Raw genomic sequence first — 15,673 nt, 5'->3', positions numbered from 1 at the left:
CATAGAGAACATCTGCATTTTCTTTTTAAACATCTGTATAGTAGCATAGATGTTCTATAGTTTAATCAGTCTGGGTGATTTAATCAATTGCTGGCCACATATTGTTTATAATATTTTCCTTTTGCAACCAGAGCTGCAGTGACTGTGTCACTTATTTTAAGTTGTGCTGTAAGGTAAATTCCTAGAAATGGATTGCTGTGTCAAAGCGTTTAAATGCATTTATATTGCCAAATTGTGTTCCCTAGGAGTTGTGTCAGTGTGCATTTTTACCAGCAATGTGTGGGAAGGCCTGTTTCTTTACACCCTCATTGATAGAGTCATCAAATACGGATTTTTGATGAGGCACCTGGGTGACTCAGTTGGTTAAGCATCCGACTTCGGCTCAGGTCATGATGTTGTGGTTTGTGAGTTCAAGCCTCACATCAGGCTCTGTGCTGACAGCTCAGAGCCTGGACCCTGCTTCAGACTCTCTGTCTCCCTCTCTTTCTGCTGCTTCCCTGCTCACACTCTGTCTCTCTTTCAAAAATAAACAAACATTAAAAAAAAACCATAAAAAATATGGATTTTTGCCAGTGTAATGGTTATGAAATATTTTGGTGTAAGTTGAGTATCTTTTCATATATTTAAGGTTTTTTACATTTCCTTTTCTGTGATTTATATGCTCCTTACTTTGGGTCATTTTCCTATTAGGTTTTTGGAGCTGTTAAAATATTAGGAAGATTAGCTCTTTGTGATAATGAGCTGAAAATATTTTTTCTCAGTTTATCATTTGATTTTTTAGAGCTGCAAATTTGAACTCAGTTCTGTTTGATTTTTATAGTCCATTCTGTTCATCACTATAATCGTGTTGCCTCAAATGATACATGTTCTACATTCCTGAAAGATTCCCTTACTTGTATCTATTACTTAATACATGTAGCATTTTAAAACTGTCTCCTAATAACAATTTTTTCCCTCAATAGACACGGCATCAGCGAGGAGATACACATCCTCTCACTTTAGAAGAAATTTTGGATGAAACACAACATTTAGATATAGGACTCAAGCAGAAACAATGGCTAATGACTGAGGTAAGACTAGGCTTAAAATAGCATTAAGAAAGTTGGTTACCATGAAATATTTGCTGTAACTAAGATTTTTAATATACTGAAATCTGATAATTTTTACTTAAAAGAATTGGCATAGGGTCTTTGTTTTTGTATTTTAAACATACACATTTTAAGGTGGTTTGATTTATTGGTTTTCTTAAGTTCTTATGTATCTATTTCAAAATGTCGAAGACTTTAGCATAAAAATTATAAAGAAGTCTGTCATTGTACCACTTCATTTAAGTTTTTCCAGAATAATTGCTTTTTTTTAATTGCTAAATTTAGAATGTATTTTGTCAAATTGTATTGTTTTTATGTATGTTTTAGACATTTATACCATGAGGTAGTATAGGGATAATGAGATATTTGTTATGCTGTTACTACTATTATGACATGATGGTGGTATTATTGCCTCTAACAGATTACTTCAAAAACTAATCCTTAACATTGTGTATGTACACACATCATTGGAAGAAAACAAACCCCACAATAATCAGTGACCATGCTAATTTAGAAATTAATAGCTTTTTTAAAATTCACACATTTCCCTCATTTCTACTTAAGTATGAAATGACAATTAAGAAGAATACTTTGTGTGACCAGTGCTGTATTCTAAAAATCAAATGTAAAGTTTCTAAAATATAACTTAATAATTTATTTTACTAAGCAAGATACTGTACTTGATTTTTATAAAATGAACAGTTAATCAGTAACATTATAGCTCATTGTATCATTGATGCACAAATAGTTGTAATCCACATTCAAATTCTGTTGCTTTACCCAATCTTGAAATTTCATGGACTACCAACATTAGTTTAAAATTATTACTACTTTTCTGTTCCCCCTCCTTTCTTCTTTGTTTTTTCTCTTTCTCCTTTCCAGGGTCAGGCTGGCAGCTGCAGAAGAAAATAAATAGGATAGCTCTTCTTTGAGGAGCTTTCCTTCTGATAGTAGCTATATAGCAGAACTGACTAAGAATATAATTCATATTCAGTAATTCCTGCATTCCTACTCAGTTTCATTCTCAAGCTGCCATTATCGGTAGATTTCTTATATGCACAAGTCTGGTACTTTTCAGTTCCTTCCACACCTATAAGTACCATTTGATACCAGGTGGGGCAGACTATTGATAAAGTCCTCCCAGGGTTATGTTTCTTACATAGTGCCAGTATGCGATAAACTGTACTTTGAGGTTGGGATGGGCAATACCCAGTTCACTTTGTCTATTAATGTTAACTGGTGTTTATTCTTTTTTTTTTTTTATTTTCCAAGAGAATCTGGGTATAGTTTCTTCAAATCTGTTGTGATAAAATGGTTTTTCTCATTTAAATAATTGATGTAGATAATAAGTTTCTTTTATAAAAAGTGAGCAACATGCTGATCTCTACCTGTTGTTTTTGGATCCTGGATGTCCAGTATTTTAGATATGCTAGTTGATACTCACAAGATACTTTTAACATACAACTATATTGGGTTTGATGTTTTTAAAATAATAGAATTTAAGAATGTATATATGAGGTTTCCTTTTATTAATATATCCAAATTCTGTCATCATTACAGGCATTAGTCAATAATCCGAAAATTGAAGTGATAGATGGGAAGTATGCCTTCAAGCCCAAATACAACTTGAAAGATAAGAAAGCCCTACTTAGGCTGTTAGATAAGCATGACCAGCGAGGCTTAGGAGGAATTCTTTTAGAAGACATAGAGGAAGGACTACCCAATTCCCAGAAAGCTATCAAGGTAACGTTTCTTTTCTTTTTGTGCGTTAGTATAATTTGAATTAATAATATCTTGTTTTAAAAAACAGCAAGTGTTTTACAATTTTTATTTTTAAATGTTTATTTTTGAGAGAGGGTGAGAGGGTGCACGTGTGTGCATGAGCCGGGGAGGGGCAGAGAGAGAGGAAGAGGGAGAGAGAATCCCAAGCAGGGTCTGCACTGTCAGTGTAGGGTCCGATGCAGGGCTTGAACTCACGAACCATGAGATCATGACCTGAGCCAAGGTTGAGTCAGATGTTTAATGGACTGAGCCACCCAGGTGCCCTGGTGATGAGAGCTTGTAAGATTTACTCTCTTAGTAGCTTTTAAATAAACAATATGGTTTTATTAACTGTACTTAGTGTGCTATATATTACATCCCCATGACTTCTTTACTTATTTATTTTATAACTGATAGTGTATACTTTTGACTCCTTCATACATCCGTCTCCCATCTGCTGTGTCTGACAACCACCAATCTGTTTTCTATTGATGAGCCTTTTTTTTTTTTTTTTTTTAGATTCCACATAAAGGTGAGATCATACATTTGTCTTTTTCTGACTTATTTCACTTAGCATAGTGGCCTCAAGGTCCATCTATTTTATTGCATATGGCAAGATTTCACTCTTTTATGGCTAGATAATATTTCAGGTGTGTGTGTGTGTGTGTGTGTGTGTGTGTGTGTATCAGATTTTCTTTATCCACGTATCCATCAATGGATACTTAGGTTGTTTCTGTATCTTGGCTATTGTGAACAATGGTGCTGTGTGCAAGGGAGTGCATGTATCCTTTTCAGTTAGCGTTTTTGGTTTCATTGGGTAAGTACCAGAACTGGATTACTGAAGTATAGGGTGGTTCTATTTTCAATTGCACCAATTTACATTCACACCAACAGTGCATGAGAGTTCCCTTTTCTCCACATCTTCTCCAACAGTGATACCTTGTCTTTATAATAATGGCTATTATTAACAGGTGTGAGATACCTCATTGTGGTTTAGCATTTCCCTGATGATGATGTTGATTGTGTTGGTGGTCATATGTAGATCTTCTTTGGAAACATGTATTTGTGATCCTCTTCAAATTTTTAAATTAGACTGTTTTTTTGGTGTCAGGTTCCATGAGTTCTTTACATATTTGTGATTTTTTTTTTTTTAAATGTTTATTTATTTCTGAGACAGAGCATGAGTGGGGAGGGGCAGAGAGAGAGGGAGACACAGAATCCGAAGCAGGCTCCAGGCTCTAGGCTCTCAGCTGTCAGCACAGAGCCTGACACGGGGCTCGAACTTACAGACCATGAGATCATGACCTGAACAGAAGTCAGTTGCTCAACCGACTGAGCCACCCAGGTGCCCCTACATATTTTTGTGATCTTAACCCCTAATCAGATACATGATTTGCAAATATTTTCTCCCATTCAGTAAGTTGCCTTTCCATTTTATTGGTTTCATTTGCTGTGCAGAAGCTTTTTAGTTTGATACAGTGCCACTTTTTTGCTTTTGTTGTCTTTGCTTTTGATGTCAAGTCTGACAAATCAGATTTGATTGATGTCAAGTCTGACAAATCATCTCCAAAGCTGATATCAGGAAACTTATCCACCTGTGTTTTCTTCTTCGTCTTTTATGGTTTCAGGTCTTATATTCAGGTTGTTAATTCATTTTAAGTTAATTTTTGTTAATGGTGTAAGATAGTGGTCCAATTTCATTCTTTTGCATGTAGCTGCCCAGTTTTTCCAGCACCACTTATAAAAGAGACTGCCCTTTGTGCATTGTTATTCTTGGCTCATTTGTCATAACTCTGTTGACCATATATGCATATATGGGCTCTCTATTCTGTTTCATTGATCTGTGTAACACTTTTTTTTGTCAGTACTATACTCTTGTAGCTTTGTAATATAGTGTGAAATCAAGAAGTGTGATACCTCTAGCTTTGTTCTTTCTCAAGATTACTTTGGCTATTCAGGATCTTTTGTGGTTCCATGTAAGTTTTAGGATTAGTTTATTCTTTTTGTATGGAAAATGCCATTGGAATTTTGATAGGGATTGCATTGAATCCATAGTTTGCTTTAGATAGTATGGCCATTTTAACAATGGTCCTCTTCCAATCCATGAGCATGGTGTATCTTTCCATTTATTTGTGTTGTCTTCAGTTTCTCTCATGAATGTCTCACACTTTGCAGTGTAGAGGTTTCTTACGTCCTTGGTTAACTTTATTCCTAGATATTTTATTCTTTTTGATGCACTTGCAAATGGGGTTATTTTCTTAATTTCAGATAGTTTGTTATTAGTGTAGAGAAATGTAACTTGTTTCTGTATATAGGTTTTGTATCCTGCGACTGTACTGTATTTATTCTAAAAGTTTGGTGAGTCTTTAGGGTTTTCTTTCTTTTTTTTTTTTTTTTAATTTTTTTTCAACGTTTTTATTTACTTTTGGGACAGAGAGAGACAGAGCATGAACGGGGTAGGGGCAGAGAGAGAGGGAAACACAGAATCGGAAACAGGCTCCAGGCTCTGAGCCATCAGCCCAGAGCCTGACGCGGGGCTCGAACTCCCGGACCACGAGATCGTGACCTGGCTGAAGTCGGACGCTTAACCAACTGCGCCACCCAGGCGCCCCAGTCTTTAGGGTTTTCTATATATGTCGTATTATCTGAAATTACTGACACTTTTTGTTCTTCTTTCCAATTTGAATGCCCTTAATTTCTTTTTCTTATTTAATTGCTCTGGCTAGCATCTCCAGTAATGTGTTGAATAAAAGTGACAGGAACAGGCATTCTTGTCTTGTTTCTGATTTTAGAGGAAAAGTTTTTGGTTTTTCACCAGTGAGTGTGATATTAACTGTGGAATTGTCATAAGTGGACTTTATTATGGTAAGGTGTATTCCCTGTATACCCAGTTTGTTGATGGTTTTTTTTTTTTTTTTATTGTGAGTGGATGTTGAATTTTGTCAAATGCTTTTTCTGCATTTATTGAGAGGTCATATGATTTTTCCAAGTTTCATGTTGTTAATGTGGTATATCACATTGTTTGATTTGTGCATTTGAACCTTGCGTCCCTGGAATAAATCCCATTTGGTCATGGTATATAATCCTTTTAGTGTATTGTTGAATTCTATGTGCTAATACTGTGTTAGGGTTTTGTATCTGTATTCATCAGAGATGTTGGCCTATCAATTTTTTTCTTGTGGCATCTGTGTCTGATTTTGATATCAGGTTAATGCTAGCCTCATAAAACGTGTTTGGAAGTATTCCCTTCCCCTATTTTGGAAGAGTTTAAGAAGGATCGGTATTAATTCTTTTTTGAATGTTTGGTAGAATTCATCAATTAAGTTGCCTGGTCTTGGACTTTTTTTGTTGGGAGATTTTTTTTTTTTGGATCACTGATTTTTTTTTCAATGTTTGTTTATTTTGAGAGAGAGAGAGTGTGTGAGCAGGAGAGGGAGACACAGAATCCAAAGCAGGCTCCAGGCTCCGAGCTGTCAGCACAGAGCCCAATGCAGGGCTCGAATTCACAAACCGTGAGATCACAGCCTGAGCGGAAGTCGGGTGCTCAGCCGACTGAGCCACCCAGGGGCCCCGAGATTTTTCTTATTTTTGGTGTAGGCATTTATAGCTTTGAATTTCCATCTTACAACTGCTTTTGCTTTATCTCATAAGTTTTGGTGTGCTGTATTTCCATTTTCTTTTGTCTCAAAGTATTTTTAATTTCTCCTTTCATTTCTTTGTTGACCCATTAGTTGTATAGTAGTATATTGTTTAGCCTCCACATGTTTAATGTGTTTTTGCATTTTTCTTCTTATAACTGATTTCTGTTTCCATACTATTGTGGTCAGAAAAGATACTTGAGGGGCACCTGGGTGTTTCAGTAGGTTAAGTGTCCAGCTTCAGCTCAGGTCATAATCTCGTGGTTTGTGAGTTTGAGCCCCATGTTGGGCTCTGTACTGACAGCACAGAGCCTGGAGCCTGCTTCGGATTCTGTGTCTTCCTCTCTCTCTGCCCCTCCCCTGCTCGCACTCTGTCTCTGTCTTTCTCAAAAGTAAACATTAAAAAAAAAAAAAGATGATATGCTTTAGGTATTCTTAAATTTATTGAGATTTGTTTTCTGTCTAACATGCTATCTATTCTGGAGAATGTTCCATGTGCACTTGAAAAGAATGTGTATTTTGGGGGTGCCTGGGTGACTCAGTCGGTTAAGTGTCCGACTTTGGCCCAGGTCATGATCTCGTGGTTTGTGAGTTCGAGCCCCGCGTTGGGCTCTGTGAGCCTGGAGCCTGCTTCAGATTCTGTGTCTCCTCCCCCTCTCTCTGCCCCTCCCATGCTCATACTCTGTCTCTCTCTGTCTCTCAATAATAAATGTTAAAAAAATTTTTTAAAAAAATAAAGTGTATTTTGCTGTGTTTGGATGATATGTTTGGTATGTATCTGTTAATTCTGCTGTCCTGATGTATTAAGGCCAGTATTTCCTTACTGATTTTCTGTCTGGATGATCTATTCATTGATATAACTGGGGCATAAACTCTACTGTTACTTTATCACTGTCAACTTATTACTTTGTTAATATTTGTTTTATGTATTTTGGTGGCCCTATGTTGGGTACAAAGATATCCTGTTTTTGGATTGATCCCTTTATCATGATGTAATGCTGTCTTTGACTCTGTTACAGACTTTTGTAGTCTGTTTTGTCTGATATAAGTATTGCCAAGTCAGCTTCCTTTTGGTTTCCATTTGCAGAGAATGTCTTTTTCATCTCACTTTGAGTCTCTGTGTGTCTTTAGATCTTAAGTGAGTCTCTTGTAGACAGCATATACCTGGGTCTTGTTTTCATCTTGTTTTGTTTTATCCTTTCAGCCACCCTATGTCTTTTGATTGGAGCATTCAGTCCATTTATATTTGAAGTAGTAATTGGTAGGTATGTACTCATTGCCATTTAATTTGTTGTTTTCTTTTTTGTTTTTGTTCTGTTTTTTTCTTATTTTTTGGCTTTGTTCCCTTGTTATACTTTTCCTTAGTGTTTTGTTTTCCTTTCTCTTTATTTTTTAGTGTATCTCTTATAGGTATTTGGCTTGTGTTTATCATGAGGTTCATACATAGCATCCTATGTATATAGTGATCTATCGATGTTGATGGTCGTGTAAATTCAGATATGTTCTAAAAGCCCTACATTTTTACTGCCCCACCCCGTTTTGTTTTTCATGTCATATTTTATATCTTATTTTTTTGTGTTCTTCGACCAATTATTGTAGGTGTAGATGATTTTATTACTTTTGTCTTTTAACCATCACACTATATAGGTGGTTGATCTACTACCTTCACTATATGTTTACCTTTACCACTAAAATGCCTTCTTTCATAATTTTCTTCTAGTTACAGTCTTTTCATTTATAGAAGTCCCTTTAACATTTCTTATAAGGTTGGTTGGTTGTTGAACTCCTTTAGCTTTTGCTTGTACGGGAAACTCTTCTCTTTCCTTCACGTCTGAGTGATAATCTTGCTGGGTAGAGTAAGTTCTTGGTTTTAGGTTTTTTACTGTCATTGCTTTGAATATGTCGTACCATTCTCTTCTGGCCTTTGAATTTTTGTCTGAAAAATCAACTTCTAGTCTTAGAGGGGTTCTGTAGGTTGTAAATAGTTGTTTTTGATTTTAAGAATCACTCTACCTCTTGGGGTGCCTGGGTGGCTTAGTTGGTTAAGCATCTGACTCTTGATTTCAGCTCAGGTCATGATCTCATGGTTTGTGAGATCGAACCCCGCTTTGGGTTTTATGCTGACAGTGCAGAGCCTGCTTGGGATTCTCTCTCTCTGCCCCTCCCCTGCTTATGCTCTCTCTCTCTCTCTCAAAATAAATAAACCTAAAAAAAAAAAATCAACTTTTTAAATTGTTGATAATTGTATTCTAGTGTATCTTGGCATAGATCTTTTTTGGTATAGGTCTCTTTTGTTCATCTTATTGGGGACTTTCTGTATTTCCTGGACTTGGATGGCTGTTTCCTTTGCCAAGTCAGAGGAGTTTCCAGCCGTTATTTTTTTAAGTAGGCTTCTTTCCTTTTTCTCTTCTCCTTCTGGGATCCCTATAATTTGAATATTAGTATGCTTGATGTTGTCCCAGAAGTCCCTTAAACTATCCTCATTTTTAAAAATTGTCTTTTTTTTTTGCTGTTCTGATTGGGTGATTTCCACTACCCTGTCTTACAAATCACTGATCCATTTTTTCTGTGTCATTTGATCTGCAGTTGATTCCCTGTACTGTATTTTTCATTTCAGTTATTGTATTCTTCAGCTCTGATTTTTCAGCTCTCTTTTTACATTTTCTCTTTGTTGAAGTTCTCACCGTGTTCACCTGTTTTTCTCCTGAGTTTGGTGAGCATTTTTATGACCATTACTTTGAACTTTTTATCTGAACTATTTTTCAAAGTATTTTATGTCATGAATAATTTATATAAATAAGAATGAAAGGATGGTGAAAAACAACTTTACTGGAAATTTTTATAAGATTTTAACATAGCAAACTTCTGTATCAAGTGTATTTTGGCAAACACATCAGAAAGATGAAAGAATACTATTATACGTCTTTTTAGCAAAGTGAAATGGCAAAGGTTCATATCACATAGTATTGTACAGTGAATTCCTTCTTGTTGAAAAACTAACTGAAGGAAAATACCTTATATATTTAAGTCCTTAGCAATATGTCATTCAATCATTGATTCTTAAGCTTGAGGTGATTCATCTATGGTATTGTCGTCCAAAGACTTACAGGTTTAGATTTTATTTCTGTAATGAATTTCACCATCATCAGAGTCTAGAGTGAGTGCTACTATCAGGCTTTCTGTATTCTTGTTCTCATTCATTAATAATGGTGAAGTATCTTCCGTCAGTTTTCTTGTCATTGCTCTAAGGAGCAGAAAATAAAAAATTCTGAACTGTCAAATATTTAATGAAAGCTAAAAGACAACAAAGACCACTCTGTAGTCTTTTATATCTTCTGAAAGATAATGCAATAGTTTGGGCAGTGCAATAACACAAATTGAATCACACTTCTAAGTGATAGAATTTCACTGTTTCACTATTATATTACACTTGTAGGTGATATAACCTTTCTTTCCTTTTTAAAAAAAAACTTTTTACTATTTATTTATAATGTTTATTTATTTATTGAGAGGGGGAGAGAAAGCTGGGGAGGGCGGGGGTGGGGGGTGGCGGGGAGAGAGAAACCCAAGCAGGCTCCATGCTGTCAGCAAAGAGCCCAATGTGGGGCTCAAAACCATGAACCATGAGATGATGAGCTGAAATCAAGAGTCAGACACTTAAACTGACTGAGCCAGCCAGGTGCCCCACAATTTTAGCTTTTTAAAGCATAATTGGAAATAATTGCTAATGGTAAATAAGTGGCAAAATATTTTAAAGTAGAGGGAAAGTAAGAACACTATGATCACACAGTTTTTCTTAGATTAATAAAAGGCTCCAATGGACCTACATTAAATTGCAACATAGGTTGGATTTTTTCAAAAATAAGTAAGGTTTCTTTTTGTACTTTGGAAATCTCTAAGAATAAAACTCTTGATATATCAATACATAAAAGTAGTGAGAATTGCTCATTGAAAGAAATTTGAGAATTAAAATTGGGTATAGTAGACCCTAATGGTATACTGAAGGTTAAAAGAAATAGGAGTCCTGGGACACCTGGGTGGCTCAGTCAGTTAAGTGTCCAACTCTTGGTTTTGGCTCAGGTCATGATCTCACGGTCATGGTTTCAAGCATTGCATTGGGGTGCATGCTGACAGCGCTGAGCCTGCTTAGGGTTCTCTCTCCTCTCTCTTTGCCCCTCCCTGGTGCACACGCGTTCGTGTTCTCTCTCTCTCTCTCTCTCTCTCTCTCTCTCTCTCTCTCTCTGTCAAATAGACTTACAAGGACTACTACTTTTTTTTTTTTTATTAAAAAGAGTATTTTGTTGGGGGGAGGTAATTTGGAAGTTAACTGAAAAAAAATTGTTTTTTTGTCTTTTAAGGCTTTGGGGGACCAGATACTATTTGTAAATCGTCCTGATAAAAAGAAAATTCTTTTCTTCAATGATAAGAGCTGTCAGTTTTCTGTGGATGAAGGTGAGCCTTTCTGTTTAGTTTTCAAATATTACAAATACAGGGTGACAAATTTATATTTATAATCCTATTATAGGTGTGCCTGGGTGGCTCAGTCAGTTAAGCGTCCTACTTCTGCTCAGGTCATGATCTCATTGTTCATGAGTTCGAGCCCCATGTCCGTCTCTGTGGTGAGAGCTCAGAGCCTGGAGCCTGTGATTCTGTGTCTCCTTCTCTCTCTGCCCTTCCCCTGCTCCTTGCTCTTTCTCTTTCTCAAAAGTAACATTATAATTCTATGTTAACAAATTTTGTAGTAGTGCTTTTTTAGCCTTATCTTTTAGAACACAACTAATCTTCTAACATATTGTTTCTGAGAATGCAATTTGAAATATGGAATTTGAAAGATTTTAGGTTATTTGTACTTGTAATCATATAGTAGGTTAGATATTTTATGCTTATATGTCAGCGGTACCAGTTTATTTCTTTATTTCTGTTATTTTACAAATACTACATATCTTGATATGAAAGCTTGATGCAGGATGGGAAAAAGAACAAAATTCTATTGGTGACTAATATTAAGTAATTTATGAGTTGATTATCAGATTGGATAGGGAAAATGACTTTTTTCTCTGACTCTTGTAGAGTCAGATGCTAATAAGCTTATGGTGAATCTTATACTAAATGTGTGATGCCTGTGTTTGGATTTTAATTAAAAATACTTCATTAATACTTGTCAGGTAAAATAGTTAAACAAGGGTTTAGTCATGGGAAATCTATACCTATATAAGTAGAAATTCTCACTTAGGGACACTGGGTGTCTCAGTCGGTTAAGCGACTGATTTCAGCTCAGGTCATAATCTCGCAGTTTGTGATTTGGAGCCCCACGTTGGGCTCTGTGCTGACAGCTCAGAACCTGGAGCCTGCTTCGGATTCTGTGTCTCCTGTCTCTCTTTGACCCTCCCCTGCTTGTGCTCTGTTTCTCTCTCAAAAATAAATAAATAAATAAATAAAAATTCTCATTTAAACAAGTGTGAGACTGTACTGTAAATTTGTATTAATTTTGAACTGAAAAGGCATGAAAAGAATTAAACACCATTTTAATTATAAAATTTGAAAAGTAATACAAACTTACACCAGAATATCTTAACATTATAGAATTACATAAAATAAAAAAGTAATATTAAATTCCAAATAGTGAAACTATTGTTATTCATGCCTGGTAGTCCCAGTGACTTTCGTTTATTGTATTAAATAAAAGAGTTTCTATTGAAGGAATAATTTTGTATAAAAATGCACATGTAATTCTTGTCCCTTTAGTAGCCCATACATGTCTTATGATTTTGCAATTTTTGCAATAGCTCTTAAGTTTTTCTTTTATTTGTTATCTGGCTGCAGATATTAGGCTTGTGGTGCTTGTAGATAAGAGTTTAGTCAACCTGAAGTTACGCAGATGACCATGATTTGTTTTAGGAAGTAGAATGTTGTGTTTTGTTGGAAAATCATGATTGAGAGTACCTTGTATATAGTTGGTTCTCAATAAATGTTTTTTACTGTAAATAAAAAATTTCAAAGCATTCCAGTTATTCTGTATTGCACTTTCTAATAAATAAAGTAAGCTTTCTGTATGTCAATAAGGTAGTAGTGACCTTCTATACACTGTAGTGATACTCATTTAAGAAAGTTTGGCTTAGCAGTTTTCGTATTGCTTGAGTTGCTTTTTGAAAACTTTTATACTTGTCATACTGATTTGACACTTTGAAAAAACATAGCGGTGGACTTGATCCTTAAGATATTTACAAGTTTAAAAAAAATATCTGATTCCTTTATTCTTTAGCATAGCTAATCCATTTGAAAGCAATTTGCAGTATTAAAAAAAAATCAGGGGCGCCTGGGTGGCGCAGTCGGTTGAGCGTCCGACTTCAGCCAGGTCACGATCTCGCGGTCCGTGAGTTCGAGCCCCGCGTCGGGCTCTGGGCTGATGGCTGAGAGCCTGGAGCCTGTTTCCGATTCTGTGTCTCCCTCTCTCTCTGCCCCTCCCCTGTTCATGCTCTGTCTCTCTCTGTCCCAAAAATAAATAAACGTTGAAAAAAAAAATTAAAAAAAAAATCATAAGTATCACGTGTTCCAATAGGAAGATCTTACAATGAAAAGCAGATACATTTTTCCTTTCACTAATTGGAGGCCCTTTCATTTGTGGCCATACTTAACTGGATTTACTTAAAATTTTTTTGTTTTTAGTGTTTGTTTATTTTTGAGAGAGAGACAGAGTGTGAGTCGGGGAGGAGCAGAGAGAGAGAGAGGGAGATACAGAATCTGAAGCAGGCTTCAGGCTCTGAGCTATCAGCACAGAGCCCAGTGAGGGGCTCGAACTCACAAACCGTGAGATTGTGACCTGAGCTGAAGTCGGACGCTTACCAACTGAGCCACCCAGGCGCCCCTAACTGGATTTATTTTAATTCTTTGAGTGGTTTTCCCCTTATAATATGCTTATATTTTTATTTCTTGATTTTTCAGCTTGAAGTATTATAATGACTTTTTCTTACCATGTTGCTGATTCCACCTGCTGTCTCTCTTCTTCACTTTCTAATATAGTATAGCACTAGTTTTAGTTCCCCCTACCATTTTTCTTGATACCTTTATCAATCAAAATAATTGAACATTCTCTGGGAATTTTTAGTATTAAGTCTGCTCTGCAGATGGCAGCATGGTGTAGCATATCTGTTGTGTTATGTAGATGTGTAATTTGAGGCAAATGTTGAGGTTGCAGTAGCTCGCTAAGAATAGTATGGACCTCTAGGTTTTCTTGGTAAAATTTCATTGGAGAAATTTTAGGAGTATACTTAATTTCCGCTGTAATCCTCACACTAAACATTATACCAAGCCATTATTTTCTGTCCCCTGTTGCGATTTTTCTGTGGATATCACTGTTTTAACTTTGTTCAGCCTTTTCCTGTTTGCGTTATCTTTTTCTAAAGTTCTATTCTTTAATATTATCCCTATTTTCATTTGCTGTTTTATATGGCCTTTGTTGGCTTAAACTCTTCCCATCTCCTTATTACTTGGTTTATAAGGACAAGATGAGGATTTTCACTTTTTTTACCCAGATTATAAAAGTAACCATATATGCTTGTTCGTAAAACCCTACACATTTAGAAGTAAGTTGTGTAAATTGTTTGATGTTTATTTTTCTAATTTTCTAATTTGCTTTTTCTCTGTTGGAGATATTCTATAATGCCATGTGGCTATTTAGTGTTCCATTATATAAGTGTACCTGATAAATGGATTTTTAAGTATTTAATAATGCTGCAGCAAATATTCTTACACACCTTACATGTTGGATATGTGTATATATATATATTTTTTTTTAAAAAATTTTTTTTTTCAACGTTTATTTATTTTTGGGACAGAGAGAGACAGAGCATGAACGGGGGAGGGGCAGAGAGAGAGGGAGACACAGAATCGGAAACAGGCTCCAGGCTCTGAGCCATCAGCCCAGAGCCTGACGCGGGGCTCGAACTCACGGACCGCGAGATCGTGACCTGGCTGAAGTCGGACGCTTTACCGACTGCGCCACCCAGGCGCCCCTGTGTATATATTTTTTATGTTATGAAATAGCTGTATATATCTGGAGATATTGGGAAGGTAAATTGACAGATTATGCATCTATTAAGATCTTTGTTGTTTCTGACTTAATATATGTTGAAATATATGACTAGATTTCCTAATAGTGAACTGTCCTTACACTCCTAAAATAACCCTTTTTTTATGTTCTATATTTCTGGATTCTTTTCCTGTATATTAAGGATTTTTGCTTCAGTATTCAGTGTTCTCTTTTTTGTTTACTTTCTCAGGATTTGTTTTGGGTGTGATGCTGGATACATCCAAACAGAAGTACTGTTTTCCCTTCCTTCCATCATTCCTGTCCTTTTCCTTCCCTTTCCCATTCTTTCCTTGTGAGAATATTCAATTCCTTGAGGATTTGAACACGAAAACTCATGGATGCATGTGTCTGGCTGTGGCTGCTTTGACAGCATTCTTCATATCTTCTTTGGTTATGTCCTTCATAAAGTTTCCTACCTTGTGAATTTTTGGCAATCTGTTCTTTCCTAAAATCACTTTTAATTTTCAAATTTAATAGCATATGCTTTTGCAGAGTGTGGCCCTAGAACGTGTTTAATTTTTTTGTGTAATTTTCCCTTTTTATTGTTAACTTTTTGTATTTGGGCATTCTCCCTTATTTCTGTATTATGCTATTGGTTTATCTATTTTACTTTTGTTGTTGTGTTTTTGTTTTAAGGGAAAATACAATCAGATCACCTTTTACATACTAAATTTTGATTGACTACTTCATATGAGCAGTGACTGAGCAAACATTAAAATCTGCCATTGCCTTTTGGTTGTTAATTTTGCCAGTACTTCCTGTATGTTTTCCTGCAGAGTTTTTAGCTTATAAACATTCTTGACAATCCTAGTTTAAGGACTGTATCCATAAACATTATAAAGCATCCTCTCTTGGTTGTAGTTCATATTTTTTTTAAAGTCTGACTTTATCTCATTATTCTTTTAATCCCTTGCCCTTTTTTTTTGACTGATATATTTTTGCCCATTTTTTTGTACCCTGTCTTTTGTGTATATATTTCCTTTGTAGTTGACATACAGTCGGTTTTAACCTTTTGAAATGTCATTTTATATTTATTATCTTTAATACATGATATATTCGCCCCATTATTTGTTTGGAAATTATATAATTTGGGGGGG

General features: G+C 35.6%; 1 protein-coding gene across 3 annotated transcripts in view; it reads left to right on the top strand.

Moving 5' to 3' along the window:
* The window catches only part of GTF2E2 (general transcription factor IIE subunit 2), a 79,284-nt gene that overhangs the window by 42,434 nt on the left and 21,177 nt on the right, over positions 1-15,673 (top strand). For all 3 annotated transcript variants that reach the window (XM_043560873.1, XM_043560864.1, XM_043560882.1), the window contains exons 4-6: positions 963-1,070; positions 2,649-2,831; positions 10,846-10,939. In XM_043560873.1, the coding sequence (XP_043416808.1) occupies positions 963-1,070; positions 2,649-2,831; positions 10,846-10,939 (385 nt within the window). The remainder of the gene's footprint in view (positions 1-962; positions 1,071-2,648; positions 2,832-10,845; positions 10,940-15,673) is intronic.

This window comes from Prionailurus bengalensis, chromosome B1, assembly GCF_016509475.1.
Source record: "Prionailurus bengalensis isolate Pbe53 chromosome B1, Fcat_Pben_1.1_paternal_pri, whole genome shotgun sequence".
NCBI lineage: Eukaryota > Metazoa > Chordata > Mammalia > Carnivora > Felidae > Prionailurus > Prionailurus bengalensis.
This window is presented reverse-complemented; position numbering and strand designations above follow the sequence as displayed.